This window comes from Podarcis tiliguerta (genome assembly GCF_965153285.1).
Source record: "Podarcis tiliguerta genome assembly, chromosome: 13".
Classification (NCBI taxonomy): domain Eukaryota; kingdom Metazoa; phylum Chordata; class Lepidosauria; order Squamata; family Lacertidae; genus Podarcis; species Podarcis tiliguerta.
Genome location: NC_139546.1, coordinates 20,579,662 through 20,605,393, shown reverse-complemented (window position 1 = coordinate 20,605,393; position 25,732 = coordinate 20,579,662). Strand labels below are relative to the sequence as shown.

Here is a 25,732-nt window from a genome sequence, read left to right as displayed (position 1 = left end):
AGATCTACCTTGGTTTTCGAACAGCTTAGTTCTCAAATGTTTTGGCTGGCTCCTGAACGCCGCAAACCTGGAAGTGAGTGTTCCGGTTTGCTAACATTCTTTTGGAACCCGAATGTCCAACACGGATTCCACACATTCCAATTGGCTGCAGGAGCTTCCTGCAGCCAATCAAAAGCCGCACTTTGGTTTCCAAATGTGTTGGAAGTTGAATGGACTTCCGGAACGCATTCTGTTCGACTTCTGAGGTACGACTAATTCTAATCAGGACAATAATTCACTTTAAGAAACTAGGCATATTTAAAAACCATGCAGCAGTGGGGATCTGCAGCAGAATGTACTGCATATCCAGCTCCCAATATCAATGTTGTTAACACTGTCATTTTGAAATACTGTTTGAGGCTTCTCGGGAAGATTCAGAAGAGACTGGGTTTGGGGGTGGGAACCATCTTTCAGAAATGTTAATCTATGCTGCCGTATAATGTTAAAGGACTCATTTCAGTCTCGTTTTGAGCCCCCAAATTCTGTGTTTTGTGACAAAACCTGGAGAAAACCCTTGTTCAAAACCTCCCCGTATTAAGGCAGTGAGGGCAGTCTGAACCTTAGGACATATAACCCCGTATTTCCATTCGAGGAGTCCTGGCAAGTACCAACTGTGCAGGTTATATCTCCTATGGCCTGATTTTGTATAAGCCCATTTCCTGTTCCTCGTTCAGTCTGTTTGAAATTAATTTTTAAAGTGATTCTCAAGGTCATTGGTTGGAGACCTTACCTTCGGCAAAAAAAGCTCCTGCACTGCAGGGGGTTGAACTAGATTACCCTCGTGGTCCCTTCCAACTCTACAACTCTATAATTTCTTAAATAAAGCTACAACGAACATACTTTATTTAGTGCGAGGGGTTCCGTTTGAACTTTGCTAACCCTTAAAGGGCAGAACTTCGGTGACCTTCAGAGCTTTCCTGGACTTACTTGGTAAGATTTCCCTTAAATAGTGCAGAGATTTAACTCGCAACAACAGAACGTCACCCTAAAAAGGGGTCCTTTTTCCTTCAGGGGTTTTTAAACCCAGGCACCCCGCTACTAAACACACCCACAGCCACACCCGGTGCTTTCCCAAGTGCCTGACTACATGGGCGCCGCTGCTGCCCATGTACCGACGTTTCCGGGAACGCTCTAGAGCGCTCTATGGTGGAGCAAGGATACGCTCTAAGGAATGGAGGACGTGCAGTCTCTATGGTGAATGGCGGTTGAGAGAGAGAGAGAGCTCTACGTAAGAGGGACGTAAAGAGGTTGTGGGAGGTGCTGGTGTGGGGGGTGGGAACCCGAGGGGGAAAAGGGCAGGGAGCGAGGGGCGGGGCTGTACCTCGTTCACGGGGAATTTCCCTGGAGGGCCTAGTTGGTTGCTGCTGCGCATGCGCGAGCCTGAGCTTCGATCCTTGAACTCTCGCGAGGAAAAAAAGTCGCGTGGAAAGTCGGCTTTCGAGTACAAATGCGTATAAGGCTGAAAGAGCGGCGCGTTTGAGGCGGGGGGGGGCGGGCAGTGAAATAACGTTTATCAATCCAAACGAGGCGCTCTCTCCCTGAAAGGAAACACTCTTCGGCCACTTCCGGTGTGACGTGTGGAGTGACGTCAGGAAAAGGCGCTTCTGTGGGCAGGGCTTAGAGCTTTGTTGTGCCCCACCCCTCGAAAGCAGATTTCCAATGTTGCTCCTAGATCCAAGAATTTGGGAGGCCCACATGAATTAATACAAAATGGCCGATAAAGTGGGCGGCGTTGAGCCTTTGCCTCCCGCTTTTGCCACAGTGCTTTGGATTAACCATGCCCAGTCCATCCAAAGTCTGTGCAAAATAAACTATGCTACAAGGATGGGACCTTAGAGACCAACTAAGTTTGTTATTTGGGGACGCGGGTGGCGTTAAACCACAGAGCCTAGGACTTGCCGACCAGAAGGTTGGCGGTTCGAATCCCCACAACGGGGTGTGCTCCTGTTGCTCGGTCCCTGCTCCTGCCAACCTAGCAGTTCAAAAGCACGTCAAAAGTGCAAGTAGAGAAATAGGTACTGCTCCGGCGGGAAGGTAAAAGGCGTTTCTGTGCGCTGCTCTGGTTCGCCAGAAGTGGCTTAGTCATGCTGGCCACATGACCCGGAAGCTGTATGCCGGCTCCCTCGGCCAATAAAGTGAGATGAACACCACAACCCCCGAGTCAGTGACGACTGGACCTAATGGTCAGGGGTCCCTTTACCTTTAAGTTTGTTATTGTATTGGTATGAGCTTTTGTGTGCATCCACACAAAAGCTCATACCAATAACAAACTTAGTTGGTCTCTAAGGTGCTACTGGGAGGAATTTTTTTTATTTTGTTTCAACTACGGCAGACCAATCTTACGGGTTGCAAGGATGGGATTTATTCCCCTGGAAAGGACCTTGCGCTTTTGACAGCGTAATCTTATGCTCTCGTTTTATTGGCCGAGCGACCCGGCGTACAGCTTCCGGATCATGTGGCCAGCATGACTAAGCCGCTTCTAGCGAACCAGAGCAGCACACGGAAACGCCGTTTACCTTCCTGCCGGAGCGGTACCTATTTATCTACTTGCACTTTGACGTGCTTTCGAACTGCTAGGTTGGCAGGAGCAGGGACTAAGCAACGGGAGCTCACCCTGTCACGGGGATTCGAACCGCCGGCCTTCTGATCGGCAAGTCCTAGTCTCTGTGGTTTAACCCACAGCGCCACCTGCATCCCACAAGTAAATGTACGTAGAACTGCAGCCTAAAAGCCTGGTGCCTGGCTGAAAATGAACAGATGGCAATTCAATGATGAAAAGATTTGCCTGCTGAATTTCTGCCCAGTACCTCAGTGGTAAAGGATTGTATAACATACGAGCTAAGATCCCTTGTGTTGCAGTTCTCTATTTATCGCAATTTCCAGCCCCCCTCCTCCAATTAAAGACTGACGGTTGTCAGCGATAAGACAGTCTCTGCTTACAATCTAAAAGGCACAAAGTGAAAAGACTGATGGGGGAAAGCAAAGTTGAGCACTATCTCTTAGTTACTTTGCGAGAGAGCAGCTGTAATGGAAAGATTTCAAGTGGGGGGGGGGGAGTATGGTCTGTCAGCAATACAGATGGGGGGAAATCCCATCTCTCATCCTCTCCTGCAGCCTCATGGAATGGCTGCTGTAGTAATCAACAGCCAAGAGAGGAGCTTGATGGAGATTTGAAAACATCCCACCCTTTTAACACCATCACCCCCGCCAGAGTAGAAAGCAAGCAGAGCGTGTTGGACAAGGGCAGGGCTCCGGTGTGTCTGAAAAGCTGTGCGACTGACAGAAATCCAGTGACAACAGCCACCACCATGGAGGCCCATGAGGCTGTACCTGTTGAATTGCTGCCTGCTGTGCAGCTCTTTTGAAGCCCTGGAGATTTCTGAAATCTGTAACCACCCTGAGATCTGCGGGCATAGGGGTGACATACAAATTTTAATAGTAATAATCAAATCAATCTTTATTACGGTCCAGAGACCCAAAAAATCGTTACAAAGCAATACACAATTCATACAGCCTGTTGTTGTTTAGTCGTTTAGTCGTGTCCGACTCTTCGTGACCCCATGGACCACAGCACGCCAGGCACTCCTGTCTTCCACTGCCTCCCGCAGTTTGGTCAGACTCATGTTTGTGGCTTCGAGAACACTGTCCAACCATCTCATCCTCTGTCGTCCCCTTCTCCTTGTGCCCTCAATCTTTCCCAACATAAGGGTCTTTTCCAGGGAGTCTTCTCTTCTCGTGAGGTGGCCAAAGTATTGGAGCCTCAGCTTCACGATCTGTCCTTCCAGTGACCACTCAGGGCTGGTTTCCTTAAGAATGGATGCGTTTGATCTTCTTGCAGTCCATGGGACTCTCAAGAGTCTCCTCCAGCACCATAATTCAAAAGCATCAATTCTTCGGCGATCAGCCTTCTTTATAATCCAGCTCTCACTTCCATACATCACTAATGGGAAAACCATGGCTTTAACTATACGGACCTTTGTTGGCAAGGTGATATCTCTGCTTTTTAAGATGCTGCCTACCTCCAGGTTAAACAAGCAATTTGTTCAAAAGATAGGGATCATTGGTTCTTGCAACCACCGATAAAAACTTTGCCACTGCTAATGTTCTAGTGTTTGTCCGGTCTTCCAATAGGAAGCTGACATAGTGAGCCTCTGATTTTCCCAGGAAAGTTACCAGCAAAGGTAATATCAGTTCAGCCCTGGCTTGCTCATATTTTGCACAGTGCAACAAAATATGTTTTATGGAATCGATGTCTTGAGCACACGAGCAGAGTCTGTCTTTGTAGGGAACTCCTCTCAACCTGCCATCCAACACTGCAGAAGGAAAGACGTTTAGTCTGGCTTTGGTGAAAAGCCTTCCATAATCTGGTACTGTCAGGTTTTTAATGTAAGATGTTAACTTAAAGACATGCCCATATTGTACTCCTACTGCCAGCGGACCACAGACTGTGTGTGATCGAGACAGCAAGTCACTGTGTGCCTTTTCCCATTATTATTATTATTATTATTAACAACAACAACAACAATATAGAAACTTATTAATATTATTTAATAATAAAAATAAAAATAAAAGATTAGAATCTTCCCTATGCAGGACATTCGAAAACTCGAATTAGGGTTAATAATAATAATAATAATAATAGAAAATAGACAGCATCCAAAAGGCAGCATCCAATCCTTCCTAATTCGAGTTTTCGAATGTCCTGCATAGGGAAGAGTCTCATCGGCGCCGGAAGTGGGGACTTTCGCTACGTTACCCCTTTGGGTTCCGGGTCTTCCTGTTTCCCGTAGGGGCGCTCTGGGACTCCCCCGCTCTGTGGCGGCCGTGCGGCGCCGTCGACGACGCGGGGCGGCGCTTAGAGGTCCGCTCTGCCCGCCCCTGTCGCTGGCGTCGGAGGTCCCGGAAGCGTAGCCGGGGCTGTTGGCGATGATGGCGGAGAGTCCGGCTGCCGAGGAGGCGGCTGCGGCTGCGGTGCTGGCGGCGGCGCCGCCGTCGAGCGCGGGGCCGGGAGCTGGAGCGGGCGGCGGCGGCGGCGGGCCCGGGGTGTTCCTGCCGGCCGAGATCTGGGCGGTGGCGGGGCTGGGCTCGGCCGGGGCCGCATCCGGAGCGGGTGCGGGAGTCGGGGCTGGCGGGGCCTCGGTGCCCGGGATCCCCAGCTCGGCCGCCGCGGCTGCCGCGGCCGGGGTGCTCCTCTCGCACTCGACCTTCTGGGACCCCACCACCAGCGGTGACTGGGACGGCGAGAGGCCGAGCCCGGCTTGCCTGCTCCGCATCAAACGGTGAGAGACTTTCCGCTCCCCAGGCAAATGCCGGAACCTCCGACTTTCCAGATTTCTGCCCCCCAAGGTGTGGGTGGGGTAGTGTTCCTGAGCGTGTGCAGAGTGCGTAGTACGCGCCTTAATTCCCCGGGCATCTCCTCCTGTCTGTGCATACATCTGAGGGCGGAATGGGGCAGGGACATTTTTCCTTCTCCATCAACTCGCCCAGGAAAGATTTAACTGCCCTTTCTTGGCAGCGATTCAGCGTCTGCAAGGAATTCCCCATAAGCGAGGGTGGGGGACCGGAGGCCCTCTGGGTGGTGGTGTAACTCCCATCGGCCCCAGCCAGCATGGCCGGTGGTTAGGGATGATGGGAGTTGTAGTCCAACAACTGGAGGGGGGTATAGTGTGACAACTGGTGTGCCGTGGCCGGTATGCGGGTGCCGTAGTGGAGGGGAGTTGCACCTGTTGCATTTCCATATGGCTTGTAGCTCTTAAGGGAGTGGTGTTGTGCATCCGTTAAGCAAGAGCTTAGGGGTATAAACTCCCTATTACAACAGCCCAGGTAGATTTAAGATCGACAGTGGCTTTCACAGCCCTGAAGATGATATAACCTTATGCTCAAGCATCCCTGTAAGGAGGATATCCTAGATTGTTTCCACCCCAGGCTCAACTTCCTTGTTCTGTATCAGATTACAATTGGCATATAACATATTTAGAGCCATATATATATATATATATATATATATATATATATATATTGCTAGTGTGTAGCATCCAAGGATGAGACAACTCATTTTTAGAAGTTTCTTTGGAATTAGAATTATTTGGAATTGTTGTTTAAGGTCCCAAATTTTGGCTTTGGCTTTGCTGAAGTTGGCTTGCTTGGTTTACATGTGGTGGAAAGGTGTGAAGTTTTCTTTAGGCTGACTTCTTTCCAGCTCAGAGATCAGCCTCTCTCCTGCTGCTAACCATATAAACTTGGGGAGTGAGAGACATCCCAGTATCTCCCATTATGTCGCACAATTAACAGTGCATTGCAGTACATACTCACTTTATTTTATTTAGAACTTGGTCACAAGTTTAGGTTTACATTCATAATCAACAATAATGTAAAAAAAATAGTTTTGTAGTCATAATCAATAACATGATTAAAAATGTTCCTTTAGCCCACCGTGCTGTAAAGGATTTAGGGTTAAAGGGGCAATGGGACATTTGAAACATATAAAAATTGTGCAAGTTAAAAATAGCCCTGTTAAATCAGACCAAAGTGTTCTGTTCTCCTTATGGACAGCCAAGAAGCAGGACTGGCTCAATAGCATTCTTCCCCTCATAAGCCCCAGCAGCTAGTATTTTGAGCCGTGCTGCTACTGCAGGTATTGCAGCCATCATAACTAGGAGCCATTAATACCCTTGTCAGCCATGAATTTGCCTTACCCTCTTTTAAAGCACTCCAAATTGGTGACCACTCCTGCGTCTTGTGGGAACCAGTTCCGTAGTTCAGCGATGCCCTGTCTGTCTTGGTCTTGAATCTCCCACCACTCAGCCCCAGATTCTATCATCATGAAAGAGGGAGGAAAACATCTGCTCATTTTCTCCATAACTTAATACACCTCTATCATTTCCCCCTTACTTGCCTTCTTTCTAAACCAGACATGTCCAAAGTCTGTTTTGGGGGCCTAATCCAGCCCGCCTGTCGTTTTAATCCAGCCCCTGTGGCAGCCTATCTCCTGGGGTAAAATCCCAAAAAGGACGGCCCTCATGCATGTTCACTTCATCAAATCCGTCCCTCTTTGAAAAAAGTTTGCGCATCCCTGTTAAACTAACAAGTCCCAAATATTGTAATTCCTTGATTATTTGAGTTTTCCTTTACCTTTCCGAACTCTCTTTTTGAGGGGTGTTCAGCAAAACTGGACCCAGCTGAATACGATTGTTGTACCCTAGGTTTGTCAAAATGCCTGATGCAGGCAGTTTTATTTTGGATCCCTTTCCTAGCGAACCGTGATATGGAATTTGCCTTTTTCACAGCTGCTGCGCATGCTAAGTAATTCTCACTAGGCACCCATAGACGGTAAGCTCTTTGGCAAAGGCTGCTATCAGCAGCACGAAAATACGTCCGTAGCAGCAGCAGTTATTTTCCAGAAGGCTTTCCACCTTTGTGTTCCCTGTATCTTGCAACAGCCCTGAGAGGTAGTGTTGCCATCCCCATACAGCTGCTTTGGAATTGCTGTTATGGCCCAAGGACATAAGCTGTGTCCTTGGCAGGCGTGGAATTTGAATGCAGGCCTTGAAATGAACTTCTCTGTGACCTGGGTTACATTTGTTCAGTACTTAGCGTGCTGTTAATTAATGCTTTAACATGTTGTTATGAGAGTCTGTTCCATCTGCCCAGAAGATCCCTTCTGGGTATAGAGGAGAACGAGAAGGCCAGAATGCACTAGCAGTAAGAATTCTTTTAGCGTCCTCTCGGCTAACACTTTTGGATAATGTGAGGAACTGCAAGGGGAAGGAAAGTCCTCCATTGCAGTCAACAATATCTCCTTTGCGCAAACAATACTCTGTGTTGAATCGTTGCCATCTCCAGTCAGCACAACTAGGTGAGGCCTGCCTAGCAGATTCTGGAGATCTAGATCTTAGGTACACTATCAAGCAAGTGTTACTAGGCAGATGTTTCGGGTGCCCTGATACAAGGAGGCTTGTTTGAAAGCTGGGAAATAACTAGGGGTGGAGGGAGGGACAGTTTGGGTTTGTTCCTAGAGCTGAACGCAACCACTTCAGGAGCAGTTACGCCAGTTCCACGTTTAATCCCAGGAACAAAAGCCTTATTGTCAGTGGCAAACCAAAACGAAAGTGAACTTGCAGCAGCCTCGTTTCCCAGAAGTGTGCTAGGTCGCCTCCCTCCTCCTTCCTCCGCGGAGTGTGCTGTTTGTTATGTGCCAAAACAGGTGTTTGTGTTATGGGCCGAGGGCTGCAGTGAGCCTGAGAAGGACTGCAGTTGTTATAATGTGCTGTTGGCACAAATTATATGTACGGCAGGAGATGCCAATTCACCCTGCCTGCTCTTTAACAACTGTCTATTGTTCAGTGAGAAGAAGGAAGTGTGGTCTTCCCCGCCGCCCAGCTAACTTTGAGTCCGCAACCTCTGACTTTTGATGTAGGTGTGTTCTCGTTAAGCAGAGTTCAAACCAAGAACATTTTCTGTTGTGAGTGTACAGTCACGGGGGGAAAGGAAACTGCATCCTCTTTGAATTCTGTGTTTTTACATATGAAGACGTAATAGCAATCATCTGTTCCTTTAGCGGCTCTTAAAATTAGGTAAATACAACCTCAGATGAACAACGGCACATGGCATATTGCACTATTTCATGATTTATTTAACAGAAATAAAGCCAAAATGGAAGAGCCATGTGTGAAAAACTTAAGTTCACCTTATGATTCAATAGCTGTAAAAAGTTAAAGGTAAAGGGACCCCTGACCATTAGGTCCAGTCGCAGACGACTCTGGGGTTGCGGCGCTCATCTCGCTTTATTGGCTGAGGGAGCCGGCGTACAGCTTCCAGGTCATGTGGCCAGCATGACTAAGCCACTTCTGCCAAACCAGAGCAGCTCACGGAAACGCTGTTTACCTTCCTGCCGCAGTGGTACCTATTTATCTACTTGCACTTTGTGCTTTCAAACTGCTAGGTGGGCAGGAACAGGGACCGAGCAACGGGCGCTCGCCCCGTCGCGGGGATTCGAACTGCCGACCTTCCGATCAGCAAGCCCTAGGCTCTGTGGTTTAACCCACAGCGCCACCTGTGTCCCTTCACTAGCTTGTAGAACCACCAATAATGTGAAGCAATTGTTTCCTGTAGGACTTTATCTGTCTCTCACATGGTTGTGGAGAAATTTTGGCCCATTCATACTTGTTCAGTCTTTTTCTAATTGTCGTGAACCTTAACATTTAACATGCTAACTGGAGGGCCTGAGATGTACCATAACTTTTGGGTTTTTTGGCGATTTCTCTGAGCATTGCACGGTCTGACCTTGGCGTGAATTTGCTGGGACGTCCACTCCTGAGAAGATTGGCAACTGTCTTAAATAATCTTTTGAATAATCTTTCCCACTGTAGAATGATGGACTGAAAGTTGGTTGGAAATGGGCAGCAACACTTTCTTCTCTAAGAGCACTGTGTCATCTTTCATCCTTGGCACTGTGTTAAAACACACCTGAATGCTCCAGACAAGCAAACTGCTAAAATTTTGTCTTTTATAGAGGTGGGCACACTTGCTGATGATCAATTAAGCAAGGACATTTGATTAGCAACCCCTGTCTACTTAATCTCTTTATTGCTATGGAAGCTGTAATGGTGTACAGTGGTACCTCAGTTTAAGAACAACCCTGTTTACGAACTATTCAGTTTACGAACTCCACAAAACCGGAAGTAGTGTCCCGGTTTGCAAACTTTACCTCGGTCTAAGAACGGAAGCCGAATGGTGGAAGGGCACCAGCGGCGGGAGGCCTCATTAGGGAAAGTGCGCCTTGGTTTAAGAACAGACTTCCAGAACGGATTAAGTTCATAAACCAAGGTACCACTGTACTTAGTTTTTCACACATGATTTCTCCATTTTGGCTTTATTTCTGTTAAATAAATCATGACACGGTATAATATGACATGTGGTGTTGTTCATCAGAGGTTGCATTTACTTAATTTTAAGACCTAAGGAACAAATGATTGCTATTATGTCCTGATGTGTAAAAGCACATAATTCAAAGGGGGTGTACTTTCTTTTTCCCATGACTGTATGTGTCTGGTAAGAGTTTGAGGAAGCAGTTTCTCATAGGCCAGAGAGGGTGATGAAAATGTGTCTTTTCACGATTGAATTGCCCCTCCCTCCCTCTTCTGGTGTCCCAGCCTAAGCTGTGATATTCACAGTGTTTCAAAATCCCGGGCTTTCCCTTTTCTCTTCATTTCCTTTGATGGGCTATATTGTAATATGTGCTTGATTTGGAGCTGCCCATGTAATGTGCCATGCATTTGGAAGGTAATAAGTTGTGACATAGGAGGAAACGAATATGGATTAAAATGGGACAAAGGAGTGAGGAGGGCTGTGAAAAGCACAACACAACTTTATGGAGAGTCCTTTATCGGAGAGATCTTTATATTCGTTTTCAGCAGTCTTTTAAGATTGACCGCCTGCCTGAAGCCATGAGGAATAGAAACTTAGGTTCCCTTCTCTCTTTTTAAAAGCAGGGCTGTTTCTCAAGAATTCAGCAACAGGATTTGGGGATTGGGGTACAAAGCTGGAAGCTCCAGCAGTGTTTCTCAAACACTGTTGGAGGTCCCCAGCTGTTGTTGGACTACAACTCCCATCATTCCTAGCTAGCAGGGCCAGTGATCAGGGATGATGGGAGTTGTAGTAGTCCAACGACAGCAGGGGACCCAAGTTTGAGAAACGCTGCTCTAGAGAAACACTTGACTGAATAATACATTGCTGCTATTATTGTTTTTGTTTCCCAGAGATATCATGTCTATCTACAAGGAACCCCCTCCTGGAATGTTTGTAGTGCCTGACCCCCATGATATGACCAAGGTAGGTGGTATCTGAATGCCTTCCTCTGTCGTGTGTCCTCCCTGAAGGAGTTTCGTGCTGTTTTTAGGAGGGCTGGCATACTGAAGTTCACCTTGCTATGACTTGAAATTTCATTTACGGCAGCAGCCTGTGGGAAAGGGTAGCAGAGCGATTGCCACAGGAGAAATTCGGCAGAGTGAAGTTTGCACAAAGTATCTTCATCCTTAGGAAAATCTTTTCAATTCATGTTCTGCTCACCCTGATAAATGTGTTAGAAGGAGGGTTTGGGGTACCTTTTCAGAAGGGAGAAGGAAGCAATCTCCGGCTCTGTTTCTGATTTTTATTTTATTTTATTTTTTTAAAGTGTTTATTGATTTTCCAATTAAAACATCTAATTAACATATCAAATCAAATCCAACTAAAATAAAAAACTAAAATAAAATAAAGTCCAATTGTCTTCCAAATTGTAATAATTTTTGTTTTGGCTTCCCACGGTCTGAATTCTGAAGCGCTTTCAACATCTTAGTTCTGCCTCTCATCATCATCAATGTTTTCCATAATTCCATATCCGATTTTTTCCTCCACGTTTTGACTCTGTTTATGTGATCCTCATTCATGTCAGAAAACAGATACTTTTTTCCCTATGGAGTGCAGATTTGTCCGTATATTGTACTTTCTCAACTGTTTTTGTTTTTTCATCGCACCGCTTCATTTAATTGCATCCAAATTCAGAGTTCTGTCCAGCTCTTTGAGAATTGTTATTTTGGCAGCTCCCCAATCGTTAATCTTTCCCGTCCGGGTGTTATCAAAGAAACAGAGAGAAACCTCCTTCTGTTGATTTATTCTTAAGCATTCTGAATTTTAAGTAGGTCTGCCCCTGAGTCACAATATTTCACTGGCGTCCTCTTGGTATATCTGAGGGATCTGTTCTTTGTTTTAAAAAAAGTAGATCTCACATGCCTGAAGTTTGACCACATTGAGTGGCCATTTAGTTGAAGGTCAAATGAGGCCTCATTCATACAGATGATGCGGTATCCATCCTGGAACAGTTTTTATCACTCCAGACCACAGGTGGGGAAAGCTCCTCCATGAAAAGAAAGCCCATGTACGCCTGAGACCGGGCCTTGTGTTTCTTGTCTGCTGCTGTGGCCAAGTGGATAGGAAGCTATTCTGTGGGTTCAAAGTCCAGGAGTTGTATCTGTTGTTGCCCTTGTTGTGACTGGGGTTCTGGGGGGGGGGGGGTGTCCGTGCCAAAGGTAAGTGGGAACTTTTCTCGCCCTTGCTCCTGATGGTTCTCAGACTCATATCCTCCTCACCCCTTGCTCTGTGGAGAGAGCCACTGGGCGCTGCTGCTGTTTAATGGGTGCCTGACCTTGTGGGGCAAAACCACAAAACCAGTTGCTTTCGCAGTCTTCCACCTGTAGTGTGAAGAAGTGGTGTGCTCCAGAAATAATTTGGGCCTCCTCAACAGCTACCTGTGTGAACTGAGCTTGATTCTTGAACCTGAGAGGGCAGTGAATTTTCCCTAATGCTTTGTAGAGGATCTCTCTTCTCCCCCCCCCCCCTTAACTCTCTTAGCGGCCGGCTTGCGTCCCGCGCAGGCTCTGCCGACGTTGCACCCAGTTGGAATTTTTTGCGCGAGCTGGGCTTTTCTCTTGCAGATTCATGCGTTGATCACAGGCCCCTTTGACACGCCTTACGAAGGGGGTTTCTTCTTGTTCCTGTTTCGCTGTCCTCCAGATTATCCCATCCATCCGCCGCGGGTCAAACTGATGACAACCGGGAATAACACAGTGAGGTTTAACCCTAACTTCTACCGCAATGGGAAGGTCTGCCTCAGTATTCTAGGGTAAGGAGCTGAGCAGCCTGAGCTGCTTCGGGGAGGTCCACACTTCTGCATGCAATTATCATGTCGATGAAACGTGTGTGTGTGTTTGTTTCTGTTCAGAGCCAGGTAGGTTGATGATGATCATCTTGCGGGAACAAGAGGGGCAGGCTTTTTCACTGGTAGCTCCCCTTGCTACAATATGGGAGGCCCCCAAAGCTATTGCCACTCCGCCAGCTTTTGAAGTCACACCTGTTTAGACAAGTATTTCCCTGCTCTTCCTAACTTGGATCTCCCAATTTGATTGTTTTTAGCTGTGACGCATTTTGAAATGGGCTTCCTCATTTATATATATGTTTCAATGCTGTTGTTATGCTATGACTAGCTCGTATTCTTTTACGGTTGGCTTCATTCTTCTTGTTTTGCTGTTGTCTTTTATTTTTTGTGAACCACGCTAGTATTTCTTCTTAAAATGCGAGGCTTCGAATTAATTATATTCCTATCATCATCATCATTTCCAAGGCAGGGCACACTGGGACACATGCTTGTCTGGGCAGAGGGGTCTACTTGGTAGTGCTCCCCGCCCTGTGGAACGCCCTCCCACCAGATGTCAAGGAAATAAACAACTATCTGACTTTTAGAAGACATCTGAAGGCAGCCCTGTTTAGTGGCTGGCTGCCTTCAGATGGCATAGAACAGGGATGTCCAATAGGTCGATTGCGATCTACTGTTAGATCCCCAGGAGGTTTTTGTCGACCGCGGTCGATCGCTGGGTCCCTTTCCTTAGCGTTGGTAAAACAGAATCCGGCCCCGCCTTCCATTGTTGCACGATCTGCAGAACGGAAGACTGAGCTTACTCAGTGAAGCTGATTGTTTTCCCAGCGATCTGTTGTTGAGAGGCTGTTCCCCTTTCTCCCTGAAAACGGTCAGCAGCTTAGCCTTGAACTCCCCAAAAACGTGGCTTTCCTCCTCCCGTTAAAAAAAGCTTAACCACTTTAACCTGAACCCTCCGAAAACGGGGCTAGATCACTGCCAGTTTTGAATTCTGTGAGTAGATTGCAGTCTCTTGGGAGTTGGCCACCCCGGCATAGATCATTTGAGCATCTCTGGACATTGAAAGGAGTCTCTGCCATCAGCCAGATGCGCGAGAAAGTCATGCACATGGTTGACAGTGCTTCCTGTAACATCCAGAGCTTCTGTTCATTTGGCTCAGCTATCAGCAGCATTTAGTTTTCCTTTCTATATTTGCATGGGTTTTTTGTTGGGGGGGGGGAAGGTTGGTTTCAAATAGCATTACATTTTCAGAAACCACAAAGCATTCTCTTGAAAGTTTGGGGCGTTGCTTTTTCCTGCTGATCCTGTGTGGTCTTCATTTCCAGCCCTCCAGCTGAGAGCTCTTCAAATCAAAGTACGACAGGAAGCGGCCATAGTTGCAGATTTTATACTCTGCCCAGTCACTTGTGCCCTTCGGCCTGTTTCTGTTCGCAATGGCCAGAGGTTGACAGGCCCCTTGCTTGCGTCATGCATCGTGGGGGCAGAGCCGGTTTGGGTGGTTTTCTGCCTCTGACTTGGTTCAAAAGATGGTGCTTGAAAAAGAAAATGACGGGAGCTGAATGGAGCTGCTGTATTCAACATCCTTAAGAAAGTTAGATCGGGAATAGAAAATGACCGTCTATGGCAGGCTTCCTCAACATTGGCCCTCCAGAAGTTTTTAGCCTACAACTCCCATGATCCCTAGCTAGCAGGACCAGTGGTTAGGGATGATGGGAATTGTAGTCTCAAAAACATCTGGAGGGCCGAGGTTGAGGAAGCCTGGTCTATGGCAGGCATAGGCAAAGTCGGCCCTCGAGATGTTCTGGGACTACAGCTCCCATCGTCCCTGACCACTGGTCCCGTTAGCTAGGGATGATGGGAGTTGTAGTCCCAAAACATCTCGAGGGCCGAGTCTGCCTATGCCTGGTCTATGGGCTTCCAGGCTTGAGAAACAGCATCATTTTGTATATCCCATTGTAGTCTTTCTCAACTTGATGCTTGGCAGACGTTGGGCCTTAACTCCTACCATCACTGACAATCTGCTGCGTTGACTGGGGCTGGTAGAATTGCAGTCCAAAGCGCCTGGGCAACACCAGTTTGGAGAAAGCTAACATGACTCAAGCATGAAGATTATGATCTTCCCTAGTAATACTGTCTTGTGGACGAGCTTCAAAGTAACAAAACATGTATAGAGAGGAGGAATTGGGTATCCCACAGCTAAGCAGGGTGGATTTGATTTAAATCAAATCGATTTAAATCACTAGTAGGTAAGACTTGATTTAAATCATTCTTTGACAGACTCATTCTTACTGATATAATCTTAATATTTACAACCAGAGGAAGGTTCCATTTTTGGAATAATAAATTTTCAGAGTAGGGTTTTTTTTTTACAGTTCTATCAAATATTACTGATTTCGTTATACTATTAGAGATACATAGACAGATAATTATGAAATTATTGTGAGGTTTAATAAGTTAACTGTTTACATTTGGACAAGTTTTCTGCTGTACTTTATTGGAAGGAGAAAAATAATCATTTCCTTAATACTAATTTAAACAATTTATGTAACAAAAACAGTATAGCATATGTATCCATGTTTGTCAACTGATGTGGTTAAACAGTTTAAAAAACAAACAAACAACTTAGACTGAGTTTTAGCACACATTAAAAACTTAAAACAAATCCTTATTTCCTGATGAGTAGCCTTTGAACTATAATGTAACTTAAATAGAAAAGTAACTTTAGAAAGATTTTTCCTCCAAAAGCAATTTATTTTTAAAATCCTATTTAAATTTTTTTAAAAAAATCTGGTTTAAATAAAAAAAAATCCTGTTTAAATTTTAAAAATCTTACTTTTTAATTTTTATTTTAAAAAATCATTGATTTTTATCCACCCTGCAGTTAAAGCATTCTTTTCTTTGTAGGTTCACTAATGTTCAGACATGGCCTTGGGCAAGTAAACCAGATTTACTTGCTACTCTTTGTCTGTTAGCCACAAGTGATTTTTAGGATATATATGGATTTGGAACCTTTTAGGATCTAATTGGATTCGGGGACGCAAGCAAGCACCTTTTACATGTTACTTGGGAAAAATCAGGAAGACCCTCTTGCACCGGCACCCTGAAAAAGCAAGGGACAGGGACACCGTGCTATGCAACTTCATTATCCTGTTTTGTGTTTCTGGATTTTTATTTCCTGTTTTCATAGTGGAGCTTTTTGCCCTTCATCTCTGGACAGTGGGAATGCTCCAAATAGAATTCCTCAGATATTTCACACAGCTTCTACGAACTGAGGTGTAGACACAGTGTGTAGCTGGTGCTCTGAAAGAAGATGACGATGCCAAGAAACAATGGAATTTCCGACTTGTTTATCACAGACGTTTGCTTGATTGCCATGATTTATTCTGTTTCTCTTAATTACGGAGACTTGCCAAGGAGATGCGTGGGGTGTTGATGCCTTGAGCCCTGGCCCCTGGGAATCCTGCCCCCTTGTCCCCCTCGCTCCCCTAATCAGCCAGCTCCCAAGGTTTCAGAATTCCAGTACGTTTGATAAGAGCTAGACATCTAAACAGAAAAGGAATGTGAATACTTAGGAGGCTGAATTCTCCCCTCACTGCCAGACTATGTGTGTGAGACTGAATGCATACAACCCTCAATTCAGATTGTATACTGGAAAGATGCATAAAAGTTTGGAATGGTTTAATCACAAAACAGTAATTATCCATCTTCATAACATGTGTGTGTGCGCGCAAACGTTTTCACAACTACCTTCAAAACAAATACAGTCGAACCTTCGTTTACGTAACCCTCTGGTTACATAAACTTTGGGGTGTGCGTGCGGCAAACCCGGAAGTATTTTACTGGGTTTTGCCCCCACGCACATGCACAGGTTACAGAAACCTTGGGATCCGACCGGACCTCCAGAACGGATCCCATCTGCAACCGGAGGTACCACTGTACATTGTTTCATAAAATGACTTCCTACCTTCACCTCCACAGTGCTTTTACTCAAACCTTTTTTTCTACCGCATTACATCTTTTTATCTATTGCCAAAAAGTTTCTCGTGTTACAATTACTTTGCTGTCTATCTGCTGCTGCTTTTATCTCGAATCCTGCCTGCAATTTCATTTATACCTATACAATTTATCTGCTACATGTGTCACAGAATTGGGCTTTTCTATCTTCTTTGCTTGTTTAGTGGTTCTTGCCATTACGTCTTCGATTTTTTTCCCCACCACCCTGAGGCCTGGAAACTGTTTGGTGGTTTTTTACTACCTACCTTACCTACACTGGAAACTGTCTTTTTTTACTACCTACCTACCTACACACACACACACACACACAGCTAGGCCTCTCACAAGTTACAAATCGAAATACATTGAAAGCCACACATCATCCACTCCACTTTACAGAATTGTGTTTGTTTGGCTGTGTGAAAATAAACTCCCGTTTCTTGCTGTCCGGCAGTACGTGGACTGGTCCAGCCTGGAGTCCTGCCCAGAGCATCTCTTCGGTCCTGATATCTATACAGTCCCTGATGACTGAGAACCCTTATCACAACGAGCCTGGCTTTGAGCAGGTAAGTAGCCGGAATTGTGGATTAGTGCCCACTTTACGGAGCTCTTGGTTACAGGGACAGGGAAGTGGCTGTCCTGTAACAAACGGCTCTCTTAGAAACGGGAATGTCAGCAGAGCAATAAGACCCATTGAGGTTCGATCTCCAACCCCTACATCCTTTTAAGAAGACCCTCCCGATTCAGAGGTTCGGCATGTTGCTGCAGGTGGGGCCTGCTTCCCTATTGTGTTAAAACAGCTGACTGCCTTGGGACAGAGTGGAAAGGAAGAATGCCTTGAGCAGCCCTGGGTAACTCCATATGCTGCAGTCCGTATGCACATATTCGCAGCTTGTCTGCAGAGCAAGACCATGCATGGAACCTCTTTGGGATCTTTCATGGACCATAGCTCTGTTTGAAATAGGATCGTCAATCCACTTTTATCAGCGACTGGCCAGTGTTTCCAATGGGTAATGTCAGCCATACTAATTGGAGGCATTCCCAGTCTCTCTCCCACCCCCACCCCCGACAAGACCAAAGTTGTGGGCCATGTGTCTTGAACTTCGTAAAAGGTGACTTTTGTTTTTGGCCACCGATCTCTTGCAGGAAAGACATCCGGGAGACAGTAAAAATTACAACGAGTGTATTCGGCACGAGACTATCAGGGTCGCTGTGTGTGACATGCTAGAAGGAAAATGCCCTTGTCCGGAGCCTTTACGGTATGTTTGGCAGTCTCAGTCCATGGGTTTCAGGCATTTAGCATGGGGAAGGAGAGAGGGAGGAACCCCTTAGTCAGACTTCCTGTGAGGTTTGGAGTTTACAGGGTTAACAGCTCTGTGTGTGCCCTGCATCTGGGGAGTTGTTTTTCTCTACATCCGGGAAAAGCTGAGTCCTTTGTCTGTGAGTTACTTTCACTTTCTTGCCGAGAGACGCAGAGACACCATGCCTGCTGTCTCCAATGGTCTGTTTATTATTTTATAGTTCTGATGTAAATAAGGCTGTTAGATTAGAGGAACAACAGCGTGTGGACTCTCTCTTCTTTAGAGAGCCAGTGTGGTGTAGTGGTTAAGAGTGGTAGTCTCGTAATCTGGGGAACCGGGTTCATGTCTCCGCTCCTCCACATGCAGCTGCTGGGTGACCTTGGGCTAGTCACAGTTCTTTGAAGTCTCTCAGCCCCACTCACCTCACAGATGTTTGTTGTGGGGGAGGAAGGGAAAGGAGAATGTTAGCCGCTTTGAGACTCCTGAAGGGGAGTGAAAGGCGGGATATCAAATCCAAACTCTTCCTCAAGCTCACTCACACCAGAAGCACGCGCTGTGCTGCTCTGCTGCAAGTCCGGGAATTCTGTTGCTGTGGAAACGCACCGGACCCGAACACCCCCCCCCCCCCGCACACACACACTTAGAAAAACTGTTTGCCAGCATGAAACCCATGACTCGGCATTCAAGCACCTTCATCCATTCATTCCTCCAGCTGCATGTTCGTTGTCCGCATTCTGTTCCTTCCACTCCAGATTACCAACATGTGTCTTGTTAACTCAGATCTTTTGCTGGGGTTATTTGTGCAAGCAACGCAAACTGCAGTACAGTTGGACCTTGGTTCACAAAAGGAATCCATTCCGGAAGTCTGTTTGACTTCTGAAAACGTTTGAAAACCAAGGCGCGGCTTCTGATTGGCTGCAGGAGCTTCCTGCACCCAATCAGAAGCCGCGTCGGATGTTCGGGTTCCAGAGAGCATTTGCAAAAAGGAACACCCACTTCCGGGTTTGCGGTGTTGGGGAGCCAAAACGTCCGAGTCGCAAGGCATTCGACAACCAAGGTACAATTGTATTCATGGCTCCATAGAAGCCCTCCCTGCTGCCCGCCTCTTAAGGTTCTTGTTTTTTATAGTATTTTGGTCCGCAGGTCATGCTTGAGGGAGGGAACCAAAGTGTGTTCCACTGTGGGGAAATGTTAACTGTTGTGGTTGTTTTTAAGAAATGTACACATGACAAACTAATTTTCAGGAGCATGAACTATGGCAGTAGCCCTTTTGTTATAAACCACCTGTCACATCCTTGCTCTGCGGCCTTACGGTTCGTTTTGCTTGCTAGGGGTGTCATGGAAAAGTCCTTCATGGAGTATTATGATTTCTACGAAGGGGTATGCAAAGAGCGGCTTCACCTCCAAGGACAGACAATGCAGGTAAGGATCAGATGTCTATGACTGAAGGCAGCCTCCTTGTTTTTGTTTAGATTGTCATATTTCCTTCCCTCTTGAGAAGTGGGCTCGTTTGCTCAGCTGAGGGTTTTCCCAAAGGGCATATTGAAAACCTGAGGTATGGGGGACAAATTAGGAGAAATGACCAATTGCTGGCATTTCTGAAGCACCAGGAACTAGCTGGAAGCATATTGTGGGATGCGGGTGGCGCTGTGGTCTAAACCACTGAGCCCCTTGGGCTTGCAGATTGGAAAGTTGGCGGTTCAGATCCTTGTGACGGAGTGAGCTCCCGTTACTCTGTCCCAGCTCTTGCCAACCTAGCAGTTCAAAAGCACGCCAGTGGAAGTAGATAAATAGGTACCACTGCGGCAGGAAGGTAAACGGTGTTTCCATGCACTCTGGCTTCCATCACGGTGTTCTGTTGCTCCAGAAGCAGTTCAGTCATGCTGGCCACATGACTCGGAAAGCTGTTTGTGGACAAACGCCGGCTCCCTTGGCCTGAAAGCGAGATGAGCGCCGCAACCCCATAGTCGCCTTTGACTGGACTTAACCGTCCAGGGGTCCTTTACCTTTCACCTTTTTTATATTAACATGAGCAGGATGTTGGAACGAGGGGGTGAGAGGTAGGAGACTTGAATAGATCCTGGTTATTGGGAAAAGAGCATCCAACAAGGGGATGGGGATGAAAGATGTTAAATTCTCTAATCCGGGAAGTGAGTTTCCATGGCTGCTAGCCCTGATGGCTGTGCTCTGCTTCCACAATCAGAGGCATTGATGCTTCTCAATACCAGTTCCTGGAAACTACAGGAGGGGAGAGGGCTCTTGTGCCCGGGTCCTGCTTGACAATTTCCCACAGGCATCTGGTTGGCTACTGTGCGAACAGGATGCTGGACTAGATGGGCCATTGGCCTAATTCAGCAGGTTCCTCTCAGGCTATAGATTTCAATATACAGTGGTACCTCGGGTTACAGACACTTCAGGTTACAGACACTTCAGGTTACAGACTCAGCTAACCCAGAAATAGTACCTCGGGTTAAGAACTTTGCTTCAGGATGAGAACAGAAATTGCGCGGTGGCAGCACAGCAGCAGCGGGAGGCCCCATTAGCTAAAGTGGTGCTTCAGGTTAAGAACAGTTTCAGGTTAAGAACAAACCTCCAGAATGAATTAAGTTCTTAACCCGAGGTACCACTGTAATAGGAAGCTATTTTCCCTTTACAGAATGTCATTTTTCTCAACTGAAGCACATGTTGCAGTCTGATTTGCTAGACTTGGGTTTCCAATCTGATCCAGCAGTAGTTCCCCTGTTCCTCTTGTGGCTTCAGGGTTGTTTAAAAAAACTCGCTGCTTAGAATAATATTGATCTTGTCAAGCGTCTGTGACTTGAACTGGTTACAGAAGGCCTTGGCCACCCTGTTTCCAGTCCATGTGCCAAGTAACCCTGGCAGATCTTGATGCAACTTGTTTTCATCCCGATCAGACAGTTTAACGAACTCAAGAAAATGTTCAAATGCTCTTTCCCTAAAAAGCCTGAAGCCTTTCTGCTAGGCATTATGGGCAATGAAATTCCAAAAAAGCTCAGGAGAGTCTTTATGTATGCTACAGTTGCTGCCAGAATTTTAGTCGCAAAAGGTTGGAAGGGAGAAGACACCCCATCCAAATTAGATTGGCAAAATAATTTAAGAGAGCACGCTGAATTGGCGAGACTATCACCAAGGCTACGAGATGTTACAGATGAAAAATTTATCAGAGAGTAGGGCATATATATGGGATGCGGGTGGTGCTGTGGGTTAAACCACAGAGCCTAGGACTTGCCGATCAGAAGGTCGGCAGTTTGAATTCCCGCGACGGGGTGAGCTCCCGTTGCTCGGCCCCTTCTCCTGCCAACCTAGCAGTTCGAAAGCACCTCAAAGTGCAAGTAGATAAATAGGTACCGCTCCGGCGGGAAGGTAAACGGCGTTTCCGTGCCCTGCTCTGTTTCGCCAGAAGCGGCTTAGGCATGCTGGCCACATGACCCGGAAGCTGTACACTGGCTCCCTCGGCCAATAAAGCGAGATGAGCGCCGCAACCCCAGAGTCGGTCACGACTGGACCTAATGGTCAGGGGTCCCTTTACCTTTACCTTTAGGGCATGTATATAGAATTTTTGTAAAAGAACATTGTCAAAATATTAATCCGTTGGCAGGTTTCGATTGACTTCTGGGTACAAATAGGATAAGTTTATGAAATTTAAAGTAAGTGAAATAACAGGGAGAAAATAAAGATAAGTGCGTAATCAAGGAATTTAATCTGGGAACTTAATGGGAAGATCGGAGGTCATGTTAAACTTAATTACAATATGATGTACAAAACAAGTATCAAGAAAAGAATAATTGTGTTTTTTATCTTGTCTTTAACATCTACTGATTATTTCTGTTATACAGTTTTCAACCAATAAAGCATTTTATTTTTTTTAAGTCATTTTCATCCCTTCTCCTCTCCTCTCGCAGGATCCCTTTGGCGAGAAGCGAGGGCACTTTGACTACCAGTCCCTTCTGCTGCGTTTGCAAGGAATTCGCCTGAAAGTCCAGGAGAAACACCAGCAGGAGAACCCAGACATAGACTCAGAAAGCAGCTCCTCTGAGACAGAGACAGACACTCAAGGGAGCATTAAGGCTTAGGTGCCTCCCACCCGATCGCTTGGGAACCCAAGACGTAGGGGTGGGATCTTCTGACTCCAGGCACTGCGGAGGAACCCCGGAGAGACCCAAGAACCAGTCCGGTTCTAGAGCGGGGAGAACCTGAGCTGAGCAGCACCCCTTCATTGCCTCCTCCAGTGCTCTGGCACACGCTGTTTAAAACAAACGAGGATTTGATGCTAAAAGTGAACCGGGCTCGTGACAAGCTGTCTTTTGAAAGTGGCTCTTTCTCTGCTGGGGACCCGTGAGCAAAAATGGCATAAAGGCATTCTGGAAGAACCCATGACGGGTTGGTTTCTGTCCTCCCCATGTTTCTAAAAGAGCAGGAGGTAGAGCTTGCCTCTACGCCCCGCCGTCTTTTGTTTCAAAACATGCCGCATATACCCTCAGCGCCTCCCTCCCAGCATTCCCATAAAGGGATGGACTCCCAGCTCTACCAAGTCCTGTAAAAGCACCTTTGACCATTTAAATAATCCAGCCCTGTTTTCATATTCACTCTGTTTCAGTTTCCCAGTTGGGTTGGTGTTGCCTGTCCTAGACAGACCAAAGAGGAGGAACTTTGGCCGACAACGAAAAAGCAGTTTCCAAAGCTTTACTCAACTCTAGAGCTCCTTTTGAATAACCCCTCCCCAAATTCGGAATCCAGGCAGGAAAGAAGGAAGAGACAAACTGGGAGAGATCCTAAATTGTTAATGTGTCAGCCTTGTGAGCAACCCAGCCAGCGGCCTTCAAAAGGCGAAGTTGAGCAGATTTCATGGCCAGTGTTTTTGTTTTTATTTTTTGTGATCCTTGGGAAGGAGTCATCATTTTGGCAGTTCATTTCCTGCAAGCGGCATATAATTATTATTTTTTTGGAAGGTACAGTATTAGAATTTAGTGAAGACAGGTGATTCTATGCAGCCATTGATTTTGTTTCAAGAGAGAGAGAGATAGCAAATATAAATTAACGGAGCACCAGGAGAGAAAAGCAATGCTAATCTTAAGCTTTGGCAGTGCAATAGCAGACTTCTCTGTTCAAAGCAACTCAGATCCGCAGCTTTGGGGGGCAGAGTTAGGAGTTCAGTGATGTAGAGGAGGATGCAAACTAATGGAAGGACAGCAATAAGCATCAGTCCAAGTTGGACAGAAGGCCAGGGGAGGAAACCAGCTGTTGAGATCTGTCGAAGGATTGGCTCTCGTTTTTTGTCAGGAGCCTCTATTGAAACCGAAGCAAAGTTGCATATGTGTAAGTCTGCCGAATCTGCCGTAACTCCCTTCTCTCCGAATCACTTCGTCGTGCTATAGACTGAGAAGCACATGCCTTTTGAGGATTGAATTGTGGGAGAACGTCTGGCCACCCTCCCAGCTGGCAAAGTGTTTTATTTTATTTTTTACTTTTGAAAGTTCAAGCTGGTTTCTACATAGAAAGGCTCAGAAGCCTTGTGAGCACCTTCCCCTTGCTTTTTTACCCTTCTTCTTTTAGAGACCCTTTAAGACTTTTTTTTTTAATGGGGGGGGGGGGAGCTCCTGACCTACAGATGCACACCCAGATCAAAAACTTGGCAGGGGGAGGTGAGCAGATGCTAAAAGTGGCCAGGCCAGTAGGATGCGTTTCACTCAATAGGTCCAATCCCAGCTGTAGGAACCATGCAAATCCTACCTGGCCTCTGAAAGGAAGTTCATGTGTGATTATAGGCAGTTTATCTGCAAGCACAACACCAGCCTTGCAGCTACTCCTGCCTCTCCCATGTAGAGTACGATGTGCTGCTGCTTAAAACTAAAAGTAACCCCCCCCCCATACCTGCTTTTTGGAGTGGAATGCCATTTTTTCCACTTCTCTCCCACCCGCAAGGAGACAAGACTCTCCCAAGGGTTACGAATTGCCGGTGGAATCAAAAGCTTTGTAATGCAAGTTTGCATTTAGATGCCTTTTGGAGGGGGACCTCGTGAGGACGAAGGCAATCTTATCATGTTTGTGTTGATCTCATTGGGTGCAATCCAGCAAAACGAAAACAGAAATCAGTCGTGCTTCACCTCCACTGAAATCAAAGGGACTTGAGTGCACACTTAACGTTTTAAGTCTCACAGAAATCAGTAGGACCTAGGTAGGACTTCTATTCTCCGAACTCTGCCAATTGTGTAAGTTTGGCGTTCCCCCCAGTCTATAGTCACCAGGACCAGAGGTGTTCTCAAATCAGAGCACCCGTTACTTCAAGAGACCTTAGTTCCAGATGCATGTTGGCTGTCGAACCCTTGCATTACATTTCTTTTAAGAGACAAAACGAAAAGAAAACATGAAAATGCCTTATGTGGTTATTTCTTTTTCACACGGCTCGCATGTGGATGTAAGAAAACAAAACAAAACAAAATATGGTTTTCTAGCTGCCCATAGTCATCTGTTTTCTGAATGTTTTCCATTTCAAAAGTGACAATCCTAGATGACTGATCTAGACAAAATGTTTAGTGACGAGACTTTTAGGCCTAACAAGCTAAACACACTCGAATGCACAAGGGTCTTAAGAAAAATAATGAATCCTTGTTTATATACAATTGTACATAATTTTTTTTTTGGTGCAATAAAGTTTGTTTTGGCAGGATCCGAGGTTCTTCTTTGTCCTGGATTGGTAAAACAGCGGGGAATACCCAAAAAGGGGGTCTTGTTTTCATAAGCAGCTTACATCAGGGATGTATTCCCTTTTGGTGAAACTTCCAGGCCCCACACATGCCATTGGTTGGTGGGACCAGTGGCAAAGGGGGCGGGGAGCAATGATTGCTGTACTTCCAAAAGAATAAATCAAAGGTTTATGCACACACCTTTCTCCCGGTGTTAGGTAAAGGAACCCTGACCATTAGGTCCAGTCGTGACTGACTTGGAGGTTGTGGCGCTCAGCTCGCTTTATTGGCCGAGGGAGCTGGTGTTTGTCCGCAGACAGCTTCCAGGTCATGTGGCCAGCATGACTAAGCCGCTTCTGGCAAACCAGAGCAGCACACGGAAACGCCATTTACCTTCTCGCCGGAGCGGTACCTACCGTATTTTTTGCTCTATAAGACTCACTTTTTCCCTCCTAAAAAGTAAGGGGAAATGTGTGTGCGTCTTATGGAGCGAATGCAGGCTGTGCAGCCATCCCAGAAGCCAGAACAGCAAGAGGGATTGCTGCTTTCACTGCACAGCGATCCCTCTTGCTGTTCTAGCTTCTGAGATTCAGAATATTTTTTTTCTTGTTTTCCTCCTCCAAAAATTAGGTGCGTCTTGTCGTCTGGTGCGTCTTATAGAGCGAAAAATACGGTATTTATCTACTTGCACATGACATGCTTTCGAACTGCTAGGTTGGCAGGAGTCTCCCGGTGTTAGAAACTCATAAATATAAGCCAGGGGCCAAATGGCTCCTTAAACCAAGGTTGTAGTCACCAAAACAGAATGTCTAGTTGCCATTTTGGGGCAAGACGGTTCTAAAGTCATCTTTTGCAAATGATAGGCTGACTGGGCTTGGTTATTTTATATATATATATATATATATATATATATGCTTTCGTAGATTTTCACGGGTACAGGAATGCAGGTTTTGGTGTCCTCGGGTGTCTTCCCGTGTAAAAGTTGGGGTGTCTAGGCGACGTTTCGA

General features: G+C 46.2%; 2 protein-coding genes and 2 long non-coding RNA genes across 5 annotated transcripts in view; 2 read left to right on the top strand and 2 right to left on the bottom strand.

Annotated features, from left to right (window-relative positions):
• CALCOCO2 (calcium binding and coiled-coil domain 2) overlaps positions 1–1,426 on the bottom strand; it is a 44,028-nt gene extending 42,602 nt beyond the window's left edge. For both annotated transcript variants that reach the window (XM_083408397.1, XM_083408398.1), the window contains exon 1: positions 1,361–1,426. In XM_083408397.1, coding sequence (XP_083264523.1) covers positions 1,361–1,411 — 51 coding nt within the window. In that variant the 5' untranslated portion in view covers positions 1,412–1,426. The remainder of the gene's footprint in view (positions 1–1,360) is intronic.
• LOC310661893 overlaps positions 1–25,732 on the top strand; it is a 157,289-nt gene that overhangs the window by 9,664 nt on the left and 121,893 nt on the right. The gene's annotated exons all lie outside the window — the stretch shown is intronic.
• Positions 3,483–4,863, bottom strand: LOC310661903. Its single transcript, XR_014504162.1, has 2 exons — positions 4,796–4,863; positions 3,483–4,352 (listed from the first exon to the last, which is right to left on the bottom strand). It is a non-coding gene; the product is annotated as an uncharacterized lncRNA (long non-coding RNA).
• Positions 4,910–24,709, top strand: UBE2Z (ubiquitin conjugating enzyme E2 Z). Its single transcript, XM_083408433.1, has 7 exons — positions 4,910–5,318; positions 10,797–10,869; positions 12,510–12,697; positions 17,175–17,286; positions 17,867–17,979; positions 19,353–19,443; positions 21,945–24,709. The coding sequence occupies exons 1-7, from the start codon at positions 4,966–4,968 to the stop codon at positions 22,113–22,115; spliced, it is 1,101 nt and encodes a 366-aa protein (XP_083264559.1). The 5' UTR covers positions 4,910–4,965; the 3' UTR covers positions 22,116–24,709.